Source organism: Carettochelys insculpta, chromosome 1 (assembly GCF_033958435.1).
Source record: "Carettochelys insculpta isolate YL-2023 chromosome 1, ASM3395843v1, whole genome shotgun sequence".
In the NCBI taxonomy this organism is placed as follows: Eukaryota; Metazoa; Chordata; order Testudines; family Carettochelyidae; genus Carettochelys; species Carettochelys insculpta.
The window spans coordinates 130,670,908-130,692,878 of record NC_134137.1 but is presented as its reverse complement, the minus strand read 5'-3'; the positions used below and the strand labels follow the sequence as shown (position 1 = coordinate 130,692,878).

Here is a 21,971-nt window from a genome sequence, read left to right as displayed (position 1 = left end):
TAGCCTAGTTTACTAATTTTCTATCGTGGCCTTGCACCAGCTGAAGTCCATGGAAGTTCTGCTATTGATGGAAGCAGAACACAAATAGACTTACTGGTAACTACACAGTTCAAAGAGCATTCAGAAGTGACTAAAAGACAGAGGTACTGTCAATTACATGAGCCCAAAATTGATGAGTAACCCCTCCACACAGAAAATCACAAGATTCGTTTTAAGATCATGAGATTTTAAGAATACTGGGTGAAATCCTGCCCTTATTGAACACAATGGGCTTGTCTACACTTGCCTCCAACTTCAAAGGGGGCATGGTAATCAGGGTGTCCTCGCTATTTCGAAGTGCCTTTACTCCCCCAAAATTTTGAGGAGTAGAAGTACTTCAAAGTTGTGCAGACGCTTTGAATACATTTGCAACTTCTAAGTTGCTGCAGGGAGAATTAGTCTAATGAGGTGCTGTATATTCATCGCAGCACTTCATCAGTATTCTCTGCTCAGGCTGATTACCATGTGCCCTTTGAAGAATGGGCCTAGTGTAGACATAGCCATTGTGAAATATATACAATTAAAATTTTGTATAACCATGTAATATATCATGTAGCCTTCAGAGAATTAATTTATTGTGTGTTACCATGTTTTAAAAGAATGCCTTATGAAAATGAAGTGAAGATTTGAAAGTGGTACAAGTAAGAGATGGTGAAAGCAACAGAGTGAAGCAGCAATTAAAGGTTTAAAGTCAGTAACATCATTTCTCACAGAAAAGATGCCCCAGCCATTAGACAGTGACCATCCTATTCAGCCCATCAACAAATTATTTGGAAAAAGGGGTTAAACAGTGAAGTGGCAAAATTTGCTAAACTGTTCAAGATACTTAAGAACAAAGCAGACTGTGAAGAGCTTAAAAAAACTCACGAAACTAAGTGATTGGGTAACAAAATGGCAAATGAATGTTAATGTTGATAAATGTAAAGTAACGCATATTGGAAAAAATAATCCCAACTATACATACAAAATGATGGGGACTAATTTAGCTATAACCACTCAAGAGAGAGATTTTGGAGTCATTGTGGATAGTTCTCTGAAAACGTCCATTCAATGCACCGCAGCAGTCAAAAAAGCAAACAGAACGCCTGGAATCATTAAAAAAGGCATAGGGAATAAGACACAGACTATCTTATTGCCGCTGTATAAATCCAAGGAACGCCCACATCTTGAATATTGTATACAGATGTGGCTGTTCCATCTAAATAAAAAAAAGATATATTGGCATTGGAAAAGGTTCAGAAAAGGGCAACAAAAACGATTAGGGGTTTGGAATGGGTGTCATATAAAGAAAGATTAAGAAGACTGGGACTTTTCATCTTAGAAAAAAGGAGACGAATAGGTGATATAATAGAGGTATATAAACTCATGACTGGTGTAGAAAAAGGGAATAAGGAAAAGTTATTTACGTGTTCCCGTAACAAAAGAACTAGGGGCCACTAGGTCTGTGTCTACACTTGCATTCCTCTTTCAAAAGAGACATATAAATTAGAGAAATCGAAAATGCAAATGAGGTGCAGATTTACATATCTGGCGCCTCGTTTGCATATTCTTCTTTCGAAAGAAGAAAAGCAGGGTAGACGCAGCTCTTTCAAAAGAAAACCCCATCTTCAAAATAACCTTTCTTCCCATAAAAAAAAAAGGGGAAGAATGGTTCTGTCAAAGATGGGGATTACTTTCAAAAGAGCTGTGTCTACACTGCTTTTCTTCTTTGGAAAGATGCTCTTTTGAAAGAACAATATACAAATGAGGCACCAGATATGTAAATATGCACCTCATTTGCATTTTCGATTTCTTTCATTTGTTGTTAACAGACATCAAGGTTACGAACAGTGTTAGGAAAAGTGTTTACAAAAGAACTTAGGCCTGGTCCTACTCCTAAAATTTATGCTGCCTAGCTACCTGCTCCAGGATGTCAAAAATATAGTTAAACCAGTTTAAACCCTGGAATAGGCACTGCTAAATCGATAGAAGAATTCTTCTGTTAACCTTGCCACCACCCTGTTTTGTCACCACTAACCACATTTTATGAGGCGATGGATTTTAAAAATAGAATTTTTTGGTACAGAGAACTAGGTTGGTCACACACTTTCACTCTGAATCACACTTGTAAATTACAGAGACAAAACTCCCACTGTACCTTGAGTGGGACAGTTACTACCTCTCTTGTCAGTATGGACTATATTTGATGTTTAACTTAAACATGAGGGATGGAAGGAATTAGCCTGGGAAGTCCAGCCACTACTTTCACTGTAAATACCTCACAGAGCAGGAAGATCCTGGGAAGACAAAGGGAACCCAAGGCATCTCCCATAGTCTGAGCAGGGATTAAGGAATACAACACTTCTGTTTGTCAGGCTTGCAGCAGCAAGGACAGGACAGCAGAGGGACAGGTGGGAAGGTGCACTACTCTGGTGTTTTCTATCTCATTTTCCATCCTCTGTGTTCAGCCTGCTTACATGTTTCTGTCTCTGTCTCCCCGGTAAGCTTCTGGGATTCTAGTCCTCTTCCTACCTCCTCAAACTGGAGCATGAGAGACAAAAGGGAACCAGAGATGTGGTTGCCGTTTATCTCTATTAATGACTCATGATTCATAACAAATGACAATGTGGATTTGGGGCTGAGAGCCGTGTTTTGAAACTTGTGAAAAACAACAGATGAAATGAGGCAGTACTAGATGTGAGCTTCTCAAGTTCTCCGTTCACCCACTCTCCTTCACCCAATTCCAAACTTTCAAAAGGTTTTTTTTTTTTTTTTTAAACAGACACATTGCTTGCAAGCAATATTTCCCATGGTCATTTCAGTTTCACTGGTCACAGTTGTGCAGCAAATTGAATGGGCCTCCTGGAGTGCTTCAGTTTGTTATAAAAAAAATCCACAAGTTTGTCTCATTGCTTAGAATTAGATTCTTACTCACAGCCTGACTAAGCCTACATTTTCTCTTGATAAATATCTCTCACAAAGTATATATATCATTTTAGACTGCTGATTGATGTTACAAGCATATTTTATATTTTCTAGCAATCATCTTATAACTTTTCTCTCTATATATTTCACACTGGGTGCATCTACACTAAATTCCCCTTTCAGAGGAGGAATGCAAATGAGGGAGATTGAAAATACAAATGAAGCTCTGATTTACAAATCTTGCACTTCATTTGCATAATTTCGCGTGATTGCTTTTTCAAAAGAGGATTTTTCAAAACCAAACACAGATATGTAGATGGGGTTCCTTCAGAAAAAAAATTTTTTTTGAAAGAACCCTTCCTTCTAAAACAAAATAGGAAGAAGTGTTCTTTCAAAAACATTTTTTTTTTTCTGAAGGACCCCCATCTACATGGCTGATTTTGTTTTCGGAAAAGCCTCTTTTGGAAACGCAATTGCATGAGATTATGGAAATGAAGTGCAATATTTGTAAATCAGTGTTTTATTTGCATTTACGATCTCCCTCATTTGCATTCCTCCTCCAAAAGGGGAATGCAGTGTAGACATAGCCATACACACAAAAAAGTATCTAATTACCTTTCACGTGTTATCACTTTTAAAGGGGATTACATCTTTTCATTCATCTGGAATTAATGTTGATCACAGCAAACAGCATGTTTGAAATGAATGTCTTTCAGGATTATCCTCATCCTGACAGAGTGCAATTCATGCTATTGACATGTATATTTCAGCCCCATTAGCTGTAATAATTCAGTCTTTACCTCAACTGTTGTCACTGAATGCAGTGACTCAGTTATACACTTAAACCTTTAGGAAAATGCACTCGTAGCTGCATCAGTAATTCTGATCTGTGAACAGTCAGTCACTGGTATCATTTACTGAAGGACAGAGGAAAGAAGGAAAGAACGACCCTTGTTTCAGCCACGTTTTCTCTGTTTTCCAGTGTTATCACTGTTTACAGATGCAAACCAGTGCTAATAGCAGCAGTCTTGGTGTCTGCAGATCTCCCCAAGTGAATACATTGTACAGCAGCTTTAGGTCAAACAGGACATTCTAAAAGGAATAAAAGCACCTCCACTTTCACTGTGTAAATGTGCACAGCCTTATACAGTCTGTGTGCAGGAAGAAGGTGCCCACTCTAAACACAAGCAAATAGAAGGGACCCATGATGGGGAAACTGAGGTGTCTAAGCTCTCTTTGGGTTACTTGACACCCCATACCCATTATTCACACAACCAAGTCCAGTCAGGCTAACATGTTTCTCCAGCCCTTGATCACAAATAAAAAACAGCCCCCAGTTGTTGCTCCTAAGAGGAGACAAACTTGGCTGAGATGGTGTGCATCAGGAAGCACAAACTAAGCCATATTTTGGCTGCTGTACACAGAACATTTAGGATAATTCTTACTTTACCTCTCCTCTTTTCAGGCACAGGGATTGTCTAGATGTCAAGAGCTCCTTCCCTGCTCCACATTTCGATTGCAAAAAGTGGGACCTCGTAGAGACTTAAAAACACCTTGCCTATTCCAAGGCTTTACTTTAAAACTTCCCAAGTTCACAGATTTCCTGGACTCTGGAAGGTAGACTGCCACCAGTGAGTGAGAAAAGACCCCCCTACCCCAAAAAGACACACTCGGATGTCTTCCTGTGGGTTACCCCAAGATCTTAATCCCCCTTCAGGAGAGAGCTGGGATACAAGAGCCTGTAATTCAGTATCTGACTATTTGGTCTGAGGCACAGACTCTTCTTTGGACACAGAAATCAAATAATTTGCAAAATAATAATAATAATAATAATAATAATAATAATACTTTATTCACAAAACAAGAGAAAAGTAAATCACGAGTTGCATACAGAGAAGGTATTTCTTTTGGATTTATCTTAAAATTTATGGGGGTAAAATCTCAAGTCAAACAACACAAAAGAGAAAAAACAGAGCAGCCAACAACAAAACAAGGGAACAGGCCGACAGTCCATCCAAATTTAAAACAGGCAAAAACCTGAACACATCTACTGTACATTTCCCTTGTACTTGCACCTCCATGGCTGATTTTGCGATGGTCAGGATATTTCCGATTTCAGTTCAATTGCCTGGGAGACATTTCCCTCTGGGTCTTTTTCCCTGCTGTCAGCAAAGACAAAAGCCCAGGGAACTGCAACTGTTCTCAGTTTAAACAAAGCTACTTCACTCCCACTAGCTTGCCTGAGATTTAGGTTACCTCAGGAAGATTAACCCCTTTCCTGCACTCATTCATGACACTAGGTTTGGGAAATGAATGGTGTTTTATAACATAGTAACTCATTTGCATATACGTTATGTATGCTACGCATTCTCCAAGTCCACCCAAGCACACAGGGAGCCCTGAACATGAAGGTAGTTGGTGCAGTGGAATTCTGCGAGAAGAAGATATGAGGAGCTCACAAAGCAACACACTGCTTCCAACAGCCTACAGACCTTGAAAGGGCCCCTTTTGCCCCAGACTGCCAGGAGGATTGAGAGATAACCTGTTATTGGAGCCAATGAACTTGCAATTAAGCAGATTCAACAGCTGTTCCCTCTGGGGGAGCAGTAGCATGGCACAGGGAGAGACTCCCTTCTACTCCAATCCCTCCAACTCATTACAATACAGAGCCCAGAAAATTGAGCAGTGCTCTGTGAACCAGGTTTAGCTCTCCTTGAGCACTTATAATTCCTACTGAAGTGGTGTTGCCTGTGGAATGCAACACTTAGCCCCCAGAAGCAGAAATAATGGAAACTTGCCTACTGTGTGCATTTTGCTCATTAGAGCCACTAACTCTTGAAACTTAATTTCACTGGAACAAAGACTGTAGGTATGTGCTCCCATAATGCACTGCACTACAGAGGTGCCTCAGAATATGCAGCAATTTCTCTCCTCTCAATTGTGATGAAAGGAACTTATTACCTGCTAAAGCCATTTTCAATTCTTTCAGCGTCTTCATCAGAGGTCCTAACAGACAACCTCTGCATAACAGGGTAGGAGTGCTGGGTGTTGATTTTAGCCATTGTGCTTTACATATCAGCATCCAAATGACAGCTAAAATATAAAAAGTAACATATTGTTAAGGTTGCAATAGAGATAAAATGTTAAATATTTATATTTTAAAAGTGATTTATTTAAAAAGAAAACTCTATTAGTAGTTTGCAAGATGGTCAGTGATCTTTATAAATATAATATGACCACTACTTGGTACATTTAAACTGGGCAAAACATTAGTGAACATCAACAGAGAACAATTCTGCCCTGGCAGAGAAGAGGACCAAATGATTTACTAGATCCCTCCAGTCTCTAGCTTCTGAAAATACTCACTGAAACACACATTTTATATAATAAATTACATTCAAAATCTTGTTAAAGAAACATTCAGGTTGCAAAGTCAAATTAGGTAATGCCTGAATTAAGGTTACCTATGCAATCTGAATTTAGCCCTCTTGTTAAATATGACGCACTCTTTAATTACATGCTCCTATATTATTTTTTCCTGTAGGAATCTTGCCTCATTTTGTGCACAGGATGAACAGTGCTCACTGATGGGTAGCTAGTTGCTATTTGTTTTTATCCTCATCATTCAATTAATGGCTGCATGCATTTCTTACTGTTCAAAATTGGAACCCAGCATGGAATGAAAAATTATTCATTTCCTCCTCATGTACCTTTCAATGGCGCTCACTGTAGTGTTGCCCAGATCCCAATCCTCCCAGACAGTGATTCCCAAACTTTCCAGCATCACACCCTCTTTTTGATTTTTGAGATACCCTAATGCCCCCCACCTCTTCTTTACCATCATCCAATTCCCCTTTTAACAAAAAAAATCAATTCATAATTTAAAATAAACACAAAAGCTTGGTATAAAAAATTTTATTTAAAAATAAAAATAAGCACAAATATTTTTCTTGGCCCAAAAATTTAATAAAAATGTAATTTAATATCAGAAACAGCAGAAACAAAATGAATTTAATGTGAAGGATGATGCTGCATTTTCTTCACAAGTTGGGAAATCCTAGGTTTGAAAGATGAAAGTGCACAACGCAAATCATTTTTGACATCCAGTATATTTCTTTGTTTCATCTTCAATGTAACTAAACTTGAAAAGCTTTTTTCACAGACGTATATTGACAAAAATGGTAAAATAATATGTAGTGCTTCTTCCCTAACTTTTGAGTACTTTGGGAAATATTTTATCCAAAATTCCTTGAAGCTTGAGTTTTGAAATTATCTTTCACACTGAGTAGGCATCCTTCAGTCTGCATAGACTATGGATCGCGCCCTTTATAGTTTCAATTGAGGACTTCATTTACAGCATCTACTGTGACTATGAAGACCCACACGAGAGTGACAGTCCTTGCTGCATCTCTTGCAGATGTGGTGGGTGTCTGGCAAGTCCTTAGTGTGCTTTCTGTGCGCTCGCTTCTCTGCTAGCTGTCTGATCCTCATCTTGCCCTTCTGAAGGCCCTTGTGTAACCCTGCCTCCATCTGCTGCGGTCATCTGCTAGTTCTTCCCAGTTGTCCAGCTCGATGTCTACCTCTCTGAGGTCTCTCTTGCAGACATATTTGTACCACAACTGGGGGTGTCCAGGAGGTCTTTTGTCAGAGGCTAGCTCACCATACAGGATGTCTTTTGGAATCCTTCCATCATTCATCCTGTGGACATGGCCAAGCCAGCGGAGCCGATGCTGCCTGAGGAGGGTGTGTATGGTTGGGATTCCAGCTTGCTTGAGGACGGCGGTGTTGGTCACTTAGTCCTTCCATGATATTCCAAGGATGCGCCTGAGGCAGCGCAAGTGGAAGGCGTTCAGCCTCTTTTCCTGGAGGGCATACAGGGTCCAAGTCTCGCTGCCATAAAGGAGGGTGCTGAGGATGCAGGCTCTGTAGACTTGAATTTTGATGTGAGTGTACACCTTGTTGTTATTCCACACTCTCTTGCTGAGTCTGGACACAGTTGTGGCCGCTTTTCCGATCCTCCTATTTAGCTCAGTGTCCAACAACAGGGTGTCAGTGATGGTGGACCCGAGGTACACAAACTCGTGGACAACCTCTAACGTGTAGTTGTCAATGCTTATTGATGGGGATTCAGCAACATCCTGACCGAGTATGTTTGTCTTCTTTAGGCTGATGGTAAGCCCAAAGTCCTTGCACGCTTTGGAGAACTCATCCAGCACTTTTTGAAGCTGGTCTTCTGTGTGAGACACTACAGCAGCATTGTCTGCAAACAGCATGTCTCTGATGAGGACTTCCCGCACCTTAGACTTAGCTTTCAGCCTTGCAAGGTTAAACAGTTTCCCATCAGATCTTGTGTGCAGCAAGATGCCCTCTGTTGAAGATCCAAAGGCACACTTCAGAAGGAGTGCGAAGAAGATCCCGAACAATGTCGGAGCAAGCACGCATCCTTGTTTGATGCCGCTCCTGATTCTGAAAGCATCCGATAATGCGCTGTCATATTGGATGGCTCCTCTCATGTCTTCGTGGAACGACTGGATCATCTTGAGTAACCGTGGTGGACAGCCTATCTTGTGGAGCAGTTTGAACAGACCATCCCTGCTGACCAAGTCAAAGGCCTTGGTCAAGTCAATGAAGGCTATGCCATATGTTATTTCGATTGCTTGTTCTTGCAGTACTTCTGGCAATGAATCAACATCAACTTTGAATACTAATTTAGGAATGAGGTTGCCAGAAAAGTTGTCTGGAAAATAGGAGATAAATTTGTCAGCAAGTGAAACATAATTTTGTTCTTCACGTCCTCTTTACAAAGGTCTTGAAACCTTCATCTTCAGCAAGTGATAAAAATGTCAGAAAAGACAAAAAGTTAAGCGCCTGAGCTTGTGTTCGACATTTCCAAAGCTGGATTTTTTCTGTAAATGCTTTGATGGCATAATGGTGCACTATAATGTTTGCAGCGTTGTTTCACTGCAGCTTCAAACAGAGGTTGTTCAAAGATTCAAAAATGTCCACAAGATATGCCAGTGGAAGTTGAAACATTTCGTTCGTAAATGCTTGATATAACTTTTTTCTTCTGTTGCTTGAGGAAAATTTCCACTTCATCTTTCAGTTTGAATAATTTTGAAAGCATGTTACCTTTGGAAAGCTATCATACCTCTGAGTGAAACAAAAGTTTTATGGTCCACCCCGAAATCCATGCCAAGATCAGCAAAAACTCTCTTTATTTAAAGCACTGTTCTTCACAAACTTGCCAACTTTGATGGCCAAATTCAACAAGTCACACAGGTTATCTGGAACAGTTTTAGCAGCCAACACTTGTCTGTGTATGACGCAGTGAGTTGTGGGTTATGGCTGGCTTTTTTTCTTTCACCAATGTCACAAATACAGAGCAAGAGTCAAGCATCACTGGAACACCATCTGTGCAGATGCCAACCAGTTTTCCCCATGAAAGTCTATGTTCTTCAAAGAAGTCAGAAATCATTTTCATAACTTCAGAAGCCTTTGATGCGGTCGTCAATTTCATAAAAAAAAGCAGTTCTTCTTTCACAGTTCCATTGTTAATGAATCGAACATAGTCAAGCAACTGACACTATTGTGCTACATCAGTTATATTGTCATGCTGAATGGTGAAAAAAGGAGAAGCAATATTTCCTCCACAATTTGAAGTTTAAGATCTTTTGCCAGGTTGTCGATGAGACGTTTGTTGGAAAGTGAAATTTCCAATAGTTTCTTCTCGCTTTCGACATCAAGGGGGTTAGGAGTATGAAGGGCTCAGGACACAGCTTTGCAGTGTATGGATTGTGCAGGAGCGTTGTGGCAGAAGACTGGGGATGGGAGAGGCTCAGGACAGAGGGCTCAGGTGTATGACAGGCTCAGGATTGAGGTGTGTGTGGGGATGTAGGGGAGTTATGATGCTGTGGCCAGACGGGAGCTTGATCCCGATTGGGGTCTTGTTGGCCAGGCTTCATTTTTAAATAACATATGTCCAACACAAACATTTCAGCCTTGTCTTTGTTTATGGGAGGGGCAGGGAATCTGTTCTGGTTCGGGGTCACTGACTCACAGAAAAATAAGTCAAGGACCACACAAGTGAGATGCAAAACAAACAAACAAACAAATAAATAAATAAAAAAAACCTACCCTCTAAGCCCCACAAATGTGGCCCCAACTGAGACACCTCCCTCCCCAGCACCCCAGCCCCATGTGGGGAGGGAAGGTAGGACTGAGGTTCAAGGCCTCAGGCCAAATTAATTCTTCTGGGGTTCCAAGGTTAGTGGAATTTGTGGGCCCCTCTACATTTTGAGGTGGGGCCAAAAATGAGGGATCCAGTCCGTGGGACAGGGCTGCCAGTGAGCGCAATAGGGATGGCGTGCAGAATCTGGGTGCAAAATAGTGTACAGGAGCAAGCTGGGGTAGGTGTCTGGACAGGAGGTAGGGGGCAGGAGCAGGGTGTTGGTGGGACCCTGGGAAGGGGACAGGGTGCTGGTGGGGCCCTGAGCAGGGGAGGAGGGGGTAGGTAAGGCCATGGGCAGGGTACTCACAGGGCCCTGGGCAGGGGCCAGACTACTAGTGGGGGTCTGGGCATGGAGGCAGTGTACTCATGGGGCTCTGGGCAGGGCACTTGTGGGGGTTTGGGCAGGGAGGCCGGGTACTCATGGGGGTCTGTGCGAGTGTGGGGGACAGCTCAGCTGGTACCTTGGGGTCCCGCAGCTGTGCACCAAGTCTGAGGTCTCAGGAAGTGCACGTGCTGCTTCCCCTTCCCAAGCAGTTGGTGCATTTCCTGAAAAGCCAAGTCTGTTGCCTGCCAGTGACTTCCTTCCACCTGTTGCCTTCCTGCACAGGGAGTGGAGAGGAGTAGCAGTCCCAGGTCCACGCCAGCTCCAACAGCTCAGGTAGCAATGAGCAGGGTGCATGCTGCCTGAGTACTTGGAGCTGGCAAGGACCTGGGGTTCCTACTTCTTTCTCGCTGCCCCCCATGCCAGAAAGCAGCAGGCAGAAGGAAGGTGCCAGTGCGCAACAGACCTGGCTTTTCACGAAACCTGCAGGCTGTTTGGGGAGGGGAAGTAGCGCACACACTTCCTGAGACACTGGCTTTGGGGTGCAGCTGCGGGACTTTCCCCCTACTCCAGCGGAAGCCAGCACTATCTTCATTTTTGCAGGAGATAACACCAGCTCAAACTCTTTCTTTGGGTGGGGGGTATTGATGGGGGCTTGGGTTGCCTCACACCCCCGCCCCCGGAATTTCTTCATGCCCCCCTGGGGGGCACACCCTCCAGTTTAGAACCTATCTTCCAAGGTATTTAGGCACTTACTTCCATTGAAAATCAATGGGAGTTATGTACCTAAATACCTTTCTGAAGGAAGCACACTTTGCCAGTGGGTTTCACAGATATTTGTTAGGCATCAAAGGAATGGTGAGATTCAGGACACCTGGGTTCAGATCCAGGTTCTGGATGTGAATGTACCATAATGGATACACACTCTTCTGCCTTGTCCCTCCCCCATCTCTTTGTATGCTTTCTTATACCTCTCTCCCTCCCCAGCTCCTGCCTGTCTCCTACTTCTACTCCAGTCTCCTGTTCCCTCTTCCCCTTCACACATACAGACACACACTCCCATTGTACACTAGTACTGGTTTCTGCCCCCATTTCCAGTTTCACTCCCTCTGTTCATACTTGTTTCTGCTCCTAGCTTATCAGTGAGCTCCTGACCTTGTTACCAAACCTACCCTGTCCCATTCACCATCTCTCTGCATTATTGTCAGATTGCAGGTAGAGCACAGAGAACACAGGAGGGACAGTCTCCCAGGTCTCAGTACTCTTTTGGGTGACAAAATAATTGTCCTTAAACTAGTAACTTATCTGTATCTGAATCTTGTACATCCTAAAACACTTGGCAAATTTAGTTTTTGAAGGGAAAAAAATCTGCTTAAAACAAAAAAAAGAAATAATGTGGGGGCTCTTTGAATACTCAGAGATTTGAAATTTTAGAAGTTCCAATAACGGAGAAAAATTGATTCAGGCTAGGGCTACACTGGAGCTGTAGCTCGAAACAAATTACGCAATTTGCAGAACACAAATTTCCTAAGTTATTTCATCTTATTTCGAACCCGGTGCAGGCTGCACTGCACCAGAGTTCCAAATAAGTGCTTATTTTGAACTTCCCGCTAAGCCTCATATGATGAAGGTTACTGGGAATGAAATACTGCACTCGCTATAGCCCTGCTATTTTGAGCACAGGGTTTGGCTGTAGAGTTTCTATTTAAGATACAAATGCATCCTGAAAATATAAGGAATAGTGTACCCTTACCCTCAGAGAGTGCAGGTGAGTTAGTTTTATGCATGCACATAAACATCTCCCTTTTATCTGTTCACAAACCATTTGTCAACCTGACTTTTCAATTTATTAGTTATTGATAAACAGTAACCAAATGTTTTGTTCAAAGCATTTCAGACAATCATGACTTCCTAATGCTCATCTCAATAGTTCACTTCACTTTATATTATTCCTGATAAATGCTTGGTCACCCCATACTGTGTTGCTTTTGCTTCCGGAACATTAGTCACTGATGAACAGCAAATAACAAAGAACAACAAATAATGCATTCTCAGTATGACTTTTCAGAAGAGGTTATGCTAAAATTATTAAACCTTCATGATTCAAACATTTTCATAAATTAATTAGAGAGCCGAATACTCATCAAACCCCTCCCACAAATATGGCCCCATAAGTAACTCACTATTATGAAAATATTCATAACACACTTTTTTATTATTTGACCACTTCTACCATACACACACACACACACACACATATATATATGCAAGCATCATAAACAGACACATGAAGACACGATTCTGATTATATTTTGTTATATTATTTAATTGCGGTGTACGGGGTGTCCAGGGAGGGGTAGCACCTCTGATGTGGGGACCTGTCATGTCTCTTCGGGACAGTTCGTGCACCTTTGGTCCCCACCTGGCACCCAGCTCTCACCTGTGGCTCCAAGAAACCGTAGCATGCAGCGGCCACACCCCTATAACCCGCTTCGACAGGCGGGCTAAACCAGGTGAGGGTAGCCGGCAGGTCTGAAACCTGCGGTGAGATAGGGAATTGCCTATCCCAGCATGCACAGTCGTCCCCGGCGGTCTGGGTGGATGAGATCAACAGCAAGGTCCAATAACCAGGAAGGCGGTTCTGCAACGCTCTGTGGAGAGCGAAGGGTGTGACAAGGCACCAAAGATGGCAGGGCCATTCTCCACAGCCTAGGAAGTCCCAGCCGTGGCGACTTTTCGTACCACTGGAACCAGGCTTCTGAGGTCAAGAGAGTGGAACTGCCCCCATGCAATGGCTTTTCTACTTCAAACATTCTCCCGCACAGGTTCTTTGCACATTCTCATGACGTCATCATCAGACACGACAGACTACCTATATATATATATATATATATATATATATATATATATATATATATATATATATATATATATATTATTTAATTTCTTTCAATTGCAAGAGTTCTGGGAGCAGTCATTTCTCAAAATGTTAATTTGCAGTTAATTTCAGGGGTTGAGAAAATGTCATGCTCCTTAGGAACACTCTTATTGGTATCAATGACTGCCTCATAGTTCAGTTTATTAAAATCTTCAGATCTATTCTGTGACTTATGCTCCACCACACTGTAATGCTTTTCACCTGTGGCATTATGTCCCCCAGGTGAGCTACAAGGAAGAGGCCATGATGTCACAGACAAAAATCTCTCCATTTAAAAACAAAATATGCCTGATTGCTGGCAAACTTTTGTACAGAGGAAGAATAGGGGCAAGGAGGAAAAAAATGCTTCCTCTCACTAACAATATGCTCCTGCAGCCTCTCTCTAGCTCCTGTTATTCCTTTCCATCTCCTGCATTGTACTGGGCTCCAGGAAAGGCATCTTTTAATGAGTGCACGGCCAGCTGCCTGGATTCTGCTGTCAACGACCCCCTTGTTCTCATAGCTAAGCCACTTTCTTTAAGTAGCTTCTTACACAAGAGCAGAGCACACTGCAGAGGAGAGAAGTAAGCAGACACCCTTTCATCCAGTAGCACCTAGCATATTCCAGCACCCCAAGCCATTTTTATTTTTGCTCTACTTTGTTTTTTGTTTTATTTCTTTCAGTGGATGGGGAAACAGAATGGCTACAAGGGTTAGTAATGGACTGAAATGCACAGATCTCCAAGGATTACTTCACCAGAAAATTACAAGAAGACATGTTAGCTAGCATGGTTTTGACCGGGCCTTTGCTGCCGATATTTATCACCGCCTAGTTGGCATGATGACATATATGACTTGTCCATCTACCCTGGCTGCAAAGTCATGATCAACAAAATTTAATATTCAATATGTCAACAGCCTAAAAGGGCATACATCTGAAAGTGTTCATGGACTGTAAGAATGAAGCAACTGAATTGCTAACTATAATAACCAATATCTAATTTACAAAAGCCACTCACAAATTGGAAGGTAGCAAAATGTTATATTTTAAACAGGGTGTGATCCAGGACTGTAAACTGTATATCCGTTCCTGGCAAATTGGATGAAACAATTAAAAACAGAATAATAAACACCTGAAACTAGCATGGTTTCTGCAAGGAAACTTATTTCTTACTAATCTTTCAGGAATCTTAGAATTTGTCAATAAACGAGTAGATAAAGGAGAATCAGGTGACATAATTTATTTAGACTTCCAAAAGATCTTGTCCCACACAAGAAGCAAGTAAAGAAACTAAATAGTCAAAGGGTCAAAGGCAAAGGATTGTGATGAATCAAAATTAACTAAGAGACAGAAAGCAAGTAGGTCTTGACCGTCACTCGATAACGAGTTGGACATCTTCATATCATCCTCCTATATATGAGTCCATTGATGGCTGATCAGCCCAATTCTGGACCCACAGTTCTTATCACAGAAGAGGCAGCTGTTGGAAGAGGGTGGGGCACTTTTTGATGCTCTTTTCTTCTTCTTTGCCTCTCCTCATCACACTGTGGTGGGACCTCTCAAACTGAGCCAACCACGCATGGATTACCATTTTCCACTGGGGACAGTCTTTGGCCAGGTTCTTCCAAGTTTCAATGCGAATGGTGCACTTTTTCATGATTCAGCATTTCTGTATATCACTTCCTCTGGCCCCCCAACACTCCTGTGTACTTCCTCCAATTTCGAAAACAGAATCTGTTTTGGGAGGTGCTGGTCAGACACCAGAACAATGGGACCAGTCCAACAAAGTTGTCAATGAATGATAATGGCTTCAATGCTGGTCATGTTCAACTCTTCCAAGATGCTAATGTTCATGTGCCTATCCTCCCAAAAGAGATTTAGGATTCTCCTGAGGCAGGGTTGATGATACTGTTCTAGTGCCTTCAAATGACACTTGTATGTTGTCCAGGTTTCACATGCATATAGTGGTGTTGGAACAACCACTGCACGGTATGCAAGAAGCTTTGTCTTGGAATAGATGTCCCAGTTCTCGAAGACCCTTTGTCTCAGGCAAGCAAAAGCAGTGCTTGCACGCCTCAGATGATGCTTGATTTCTGCATCAATGTCGACTTTAGCAGAAAGATGACTTCCAAGGTATGGGAAGTGCTCCACATTTTCAGCAGTTCTCCAGAACCTATTGACAATAGCTGCAAAATCCAATATTCAGCATCTACGCTGCCCTAAATGATGTATGTGTTTTTGAAAAGAATTAGATGAATAGTAGATGAAAATTGACTGTTAAGCACTGTGATCCATCTCAGGGGGACATGGCACAGGAGTGTAAGTAACAAATAACAATAGTTTGGTAGAAAGCCAGGTCCCAGAAGCTCTATGGAGCTACAGATTTCGCAGCTTTTTCTGGAAGCATTCTGAATAGTATTGAAGTCCTGAGAATGCTCTCCCATGTTTACATAGTGACAATATACTACAACATGAATTGTGGGAATCCAACTTCATGATGCAAACATTTCAGCACATCAGCATGCTGTGGCATTATTCATTTATGACTCTGTCTGACATCATTTCCTAATGAAGAAATTCTCGAACTCATGAAGATATAATACTATTGCTAAACTGTTATCAATTCGCTAAAATTATCAGAAGGTATAAATGAATACTGGTTGTTGGATTAATCCTGCTTTCTAGTCTCTATGTTCCAGCTGGCCATAATGACCGTACACCTCTCGCAAAGATTTATGGCTGTGTACACATGAAAATTAATCTGAAATAAGGGAGAACGTGAATTTAAAGTGGATTTATTCTTCTTAATTAACTTCATGTGTGGATTCTCTTATTCTGGGATTAGACTACCTCATTTCAAGGATTAAATCACTGCTAAAGCAGAATAAACTAATTTGGAGTAATGTGCTCTTACTCTGGAATAGTGCATCCATGAATGGAATTAATCAGGACTAGCCAATCAGAAATAGCAATTCTAGAATAACTCTCAGCATAGATAAGCCATTATCTTGCTAGGGAGTTATACAACCAGCACATGTTTATAGAGACACAGAACAGCCTTTTATAAACAAGCCAGCATTTATTAGTCAAGTAGGGTCTTCATCTTAGAATAGAAAAGCAAAGCTTACAGTTATATCTGCATTATGGTAATCCAACCAGCTCCTCTTGACCAAACCTCCAGGGTTCAAATCTCTCTCCTTGCTTTGGGCAATAGCTTACTAAGACCAGTTTCCTCATACTTCTGGTCTTGTTTTAAGCTACAGTTAAGCTGTTTTCGTATGTTCTGCCTCCTTTGGCTGACAATCACAAAGTTAGTGTCTGGTCATTGTCTCTCCACGATAACGCTATATATATTGTAGCTCTTTTTGAGCCAAGCAGCTAGTCAAAGTTTGGTGGTGGTGTAGCTGGGAGTAGGAATTTGTGATAGTCAAGGATCTGGTGGGATTTTGTTTACCTATAAAGAATGCACAAAGCCTCATGTCTCTGAAGATAGAAACAACAGAATAGGAAGAAAGAGATTCTCTTGTTCACAGAATCAGAACACTCTTCTTTTCTTTTCAGCCTTCATCAGTTCCTGAAACACTTCTCCCCAGGTTTCTTTCAGAGTCAGACACATGCTTTCAGACACTCCTTCAGACTGACTCTCTCACCCCTCTGTCTCTTCTTGTGTGATTTCAGTTTCAGTGAGACCTCTCTTCTCATACCCCTCCCTAAAACAATACTCAATCAAATCTTCTGGGTCAAGGGTCAGCAAACAAAATAGCAAGAAGAGCCATTTTTTTTCAAATTTGGTAAAACTCAAGATAATTCAAGCACCACAATGCATGTGTATACGAGACAGTCTGTAATAAATAACATCAAACCATACTTTTTGCTACCCCTATTTTAAGAACAGCGCCCACGCAATGATTTGTAATGCAATACATGTTTACTACAGGACGTGCACAAACTTTTTACGTATTCTATTTCCCGACACTTTAGCTGTGTGTATGTAATACTGTCTTCTTGACTTTCCCTCCCAAGCCCACTTTAATTATGCCACTTTTACTTCACATTTAATTTCAGTTTTCCATCTTAAAATGCGTGTTGCCCTTCACAGCAGGAATGTCACAAGCTTCCTTTTCTTTTTTCCAAATCAAGACTTTATTACCAACAAGATCAAAATACTGGTACAGCATCATATCCCACAATGCACTGCAGATATTAAAAGGGGAGTTATCCAACATTTTGAGATCACATATCATTTGCCATTTAGATAAGTGTTGTTCATTACTGGGCTGTTTAGATGTTCACCATTTATCAAAAATAATCAGGAGGGGTTTTTTTCACTTTGCAATTTTAGTGTCCGGTACCACAAGGAAGTCCTTAAAGAGCCGCACATGTCTCCAGAGCCGCAAGTTGCAGAGCCCTGTTCTGGGTGGATTCACATGCACTTTCTTCCTTAGCTGAGGTACATGCTTCCAGATACATTAACTCAGGTGTCAGTTCACACCTACTAATCTCAATGGGGTCTTAGCTCAACACACCACTAAGTTCATCCCACCACAGAACAATATGTATCTGCTAAAGATCTCACCCAAGCCCTGGGGCTCTGCATGCTGGCAGCTCAAGAAGTGGCAGTATGTCTCTAGTAGAGAAAGCAGCCAAAGGCAGACTCAGACTCTGCTCCGCAACCAATATGGCAGAGGTTCCCAAACTGTGGGCTGCACACCTCCAAGGCAGTTCACAGAAACATCTGTGGGGACGTGACAGGCCCAGGCCAGCCCTCACATGGGTGGAAGAGGGAATGCTATGCACCCTGAACCACAGCTATGGCCCTGCGCCTGGGCCCATTTCCAGCCTCGGCACGGTGCCAAACATAGCTGGGGGCCTGGCTGCTGCACTCCACTGCATCCCAGCTGACACTCTGCTCCTGGTCCCATCACCATCCACAGTACCTGGCTACAGCTCCATTCCTGGCCCCACTTTTGGCCCCATCCTCAGCTGCGGCCCCAGACTCGGCCCCTTTAATCCTATCCATGCCCTCTCAGGCCACACCCTGCTCCCTGCACTGACTCAGAGCAGGGTACACACAGATGTAAGCAAAAGGCTCAGCTCTCAACAGTTTGGGGACCATTGCATCAGGGCGTGAGATACCCCTCCAAGGGAGCTGCAGAGAGGGTGAAAGCCATTTTGAAGCTGTCCAGAACCAGTCAGGAACAGATCACAACTGGCTGTGTGGGGAACTGGTGAGTGCCAGGCTTGCATGCAGGGATCCCCCTGAAACTGACCTCTGAGGGCCTGAAAGCAAGGCCCCTCAGCTTTAGCCTTTCCCTCTCCAAGGTGACTCCTAGTTGTAGAGTTTTGCTAGAAAACATCTCCCAGTCAAGCTGAGCTAGCCCTCCAACTACCTACAGATCAGTTACCATAAGGCCAGCTCTGCTCAGGCTGCTAGTCCAGAGATGCTGCCTGCTAGGAGTGTGACTGAGCAGGGGAAGACCAAAATTCATGTAGAAAAGTAATGTCTAGATTTGAATATCATTCTGTAATCTGCTCCTTGAGCCCTGTACACCATGGCAGTGAGGCGAAATCCTGGAACCGGGTCCAGCCTGATTTCTGCATGAAGAGGAAACCAGTAATCATATCAACCCCTCTGCTGCAGCTGAGGAGCCCAGTGACACCTCTGAACCTGAGGATCTTTCACAGCAGCTACAGCTACACTACAAAATAAAGTCAAATTTATTAAAGTTGACTTTGTAACACTAGATTTTTATAAAGTCGGAGTTGAGTGTTCACACCTGTTCACAAAGTCGACCTAGTGCATCCCCTCCACATCACCAAAGTTCAACTGTTGCAGTAGTGCATTGTGGGAACCAATCTCATAGTTCCCTCAGCCCGGCTGCATTCTGGGTTGTTTTTTTTTTGCAGGTGTGTTGTGGGGGAAAAAAGCCCCGCAAGCAGTTGTGGGTATGTGTCATCATCTTCCCAGACTGCACTGAGCTCATCTCCCCGGCTGTTGAAAACAAATGGCCATTTTTCAGAAGTCTCTTTTCCCGAGTTGTCCACATTACAGAAAGAGGCAGCCTTTTTTTTTTAATGGAAAATCATCTTGATGGAAAGAGACAACTTTTACAAAAGAGTGTTTTCAAGAGACTTCAAATTGACATTAAGTAAAAGTGAAGAGAGTGAGAGGCTGAAGGAGCCAGGTTTGAGCTAGAGAGAGAAAAAAATGTGTGAGCTGTCATCACACAGAAGTGAAGAACGGCCATTTTTCAGAAGTCTCGTCCCCCCCCAGTAAAACTACACCAAACAAGTGGGCTTCAAAAGCTGGAGCCCATGATACCCAAATGGAACAAAGTGGGTCTATGCAAGCAGTGAACGCCTTCATATTATTCTCAAGGAAAGAAGAAAAAGTATGAAATCCCAGAAGGCAGTGGTATCTAATAGTGAGAGTTATCAAAAGAAGAAGAGAAGAAAAAACAAAGGTTGTTGGTGTCTGGTGGATAGTGTCTCTTCCCCTGGTGCAAATATATCAAACACGATGCATGCAACTAGGGAAAGATTTCATAGTATTCTCAAGGAAAGAAGATACAATAAAAAAGTGACAGTGTAGTGGTAGTGTGTCCACAGGAGTCAGGTTTGAAGGGGAGAGAGAGAGAGAGAGGGAAATCTGTGAGTCATCACCACACAGAAGTGAAGAAGACTCTAGGGAGGCCATCACACTGACTTCTCCAGCATGAGGCAAAGAGACCATTACACGTATTAGCTCCAGACTCATTATGAATACCCAAGATTACATAGAAGAGAAGGAAAGACTCACAGAGGATATTGGTGTCTAGTGGCTGCTAGAAGGAGCCATGACCCTGTCAGAAGCAGTCGTGGCTCAAGAAGAGAAGGAAAAGTTACAGAAGCATTAAATGGGGGTGTCCAATAATACTGGGAAGATTGCCACCCTTGTGGTTGTCATCCTTCCATATTTGCCACAGCTCCCTTCCCCCCACTCTAACAATGTCCTCCTCCTCCTCCTCTTCCTCCAGAGACAGGCACCCCCAGGCTCTCCCCCACTCTAACAATGCCCTCCCCCAGCCCCAGAGACAGACTTTCATGTTGGGAGTGCACTCCATCAGTTGTACAGATGATTCTTTGCAGCACTCCATAAAGGGCATGGAGTAATTAACAACCAGGAGGATATATGGGTCCACCAAAGGGAGGGTAAGTCACCTGAGAGTGGGGGTACATACCACTTTCCTCAGGCTTTCCTGCTAAATCCTGTACAGGGAAAAAGCCCTCTCTAGCACTGAAAGCCCAAACAGGTCAGGCAGGCCGCTGTCTGGAAGCATGGTCGGCACTACCCGGCAGCCACACAAGGGTGGGGCGACTAGCCACATGCTGGGGAGGCGGAGGCTTGCCTGCCAGCCACACGGCACACTTGCTGTGGGGGAGAGTGGCCCCATAAAAATGTGACGCACAGAAAACAAGTTTCGTGGCCTCTCCTGCTAAATCCTGAGCAGGGAAAAAGCCCTCTCAAGCACTGAAACCCTATGCAAGACGAGGCATGCTGCTGTCTGCAGACATGCCCAGCAGCCATCTGTGTGCCAGGGGTAGGCTTGATTTTTCACCTGGCACTGCTGAGCATCCCAGTAGTTACTCTGCACAGATTCATCCATCCACACAGAAACGAGATCCTGGATCTCCTGATGGCTCCATGCTGAGCTCTTTTGCAACCCTGAGAAATTATGGCTAGATTCAATTGCCACACTGGCCAGAAAGAAAATGAATTCAAGTTGCTGGGATTCCTGTTTCCTGCTTCCTGCACACCTGGGGTTCATCTACACAAGCCCCCTCCTTTGAAGGGGGCATGTAAATAAGTCCTATCAGTGAATAGCAATGAGGTGCTGCGCTGCATATGCAGCACATCATTAGCATAATTCTCGCCACGGGAACTTCAAAGTTGCTACCTTCCAGGCACCAGAATGCCACGTAGCCACAGGCACTTCGAAGTACCTGCGCAACTTCTAAGTCCCTTACCACCAAGAGATGGTGCTTGGTCCTGCCAAGAGAGCAGGGGACTGGACTCCATGACCTCCCAAGGTCCCTTCCAGTTCAATGAGATGTGTATCTCCACATATTATATTATATTTACTCCCAAAACATTTTGACTATATTGTATGTATTTGTGTTATTTCTTGGGAATCTCCAACAATTCCAACAATTTAACAATTTAGTGGGAATTATCCCATGGTTAGAATTTTCCTCCCAAGCTGCCCTGATGACCCTGCCAGGCAGGAGTGAGAAGGGTAGAGATACTGCCAAATAAATTCCTATAGGAAGAAGATAAAGCAGATACACCCTGCCAAGTGTGTGGCAGGATCCAGAAGAACCAAGGCCTGTCCATCAAAACCTGTAAACAGATTGGCATTAAAAGAGGCTACTAAGCAAAGAAGGGGAACTACTAATATGTTAGTAGTGCTTGATAATTCATTCATACCAGCCAATATGCCTCCTGCTTACATACTATCCAGTCTTCTGTTCCAGGCAAGAAATTAACCCCTCTAAACTCAACTGGTAACAATACAAAAGC

At 42.9% G+C, this 21,971-nt stretch overlaps 1 protein-coding gene across 3 annotated transcripts in view; it reads right to left on the bottom strand.

The window, feature by feature from the left end:
• Positions 1-21,971, bottom strand: part of CNGA3 (cyclic nucleotide gated channel subunit alpha 3) — an 80,467-nt gene that overhangs the window by 42,718 nt on the left and 15,778 nt on the right. For all 3 annotated transcript variants that reach the window (XM_074991934.1, XM_074991942.1, XM_074991951.1), the window contains exon 2: positions 5,905-6,036. In XM_074991934.1, the coding sequence (XP_074848035.1) occupies positions 5,905-6,005 (101 nt within the window). In that variant the 5' untranslated portion in view covers positions 6,006-6,036. The remainder of the gene's footprint in view (positions 1-5,904; positions 6,037-21,971) is intronic.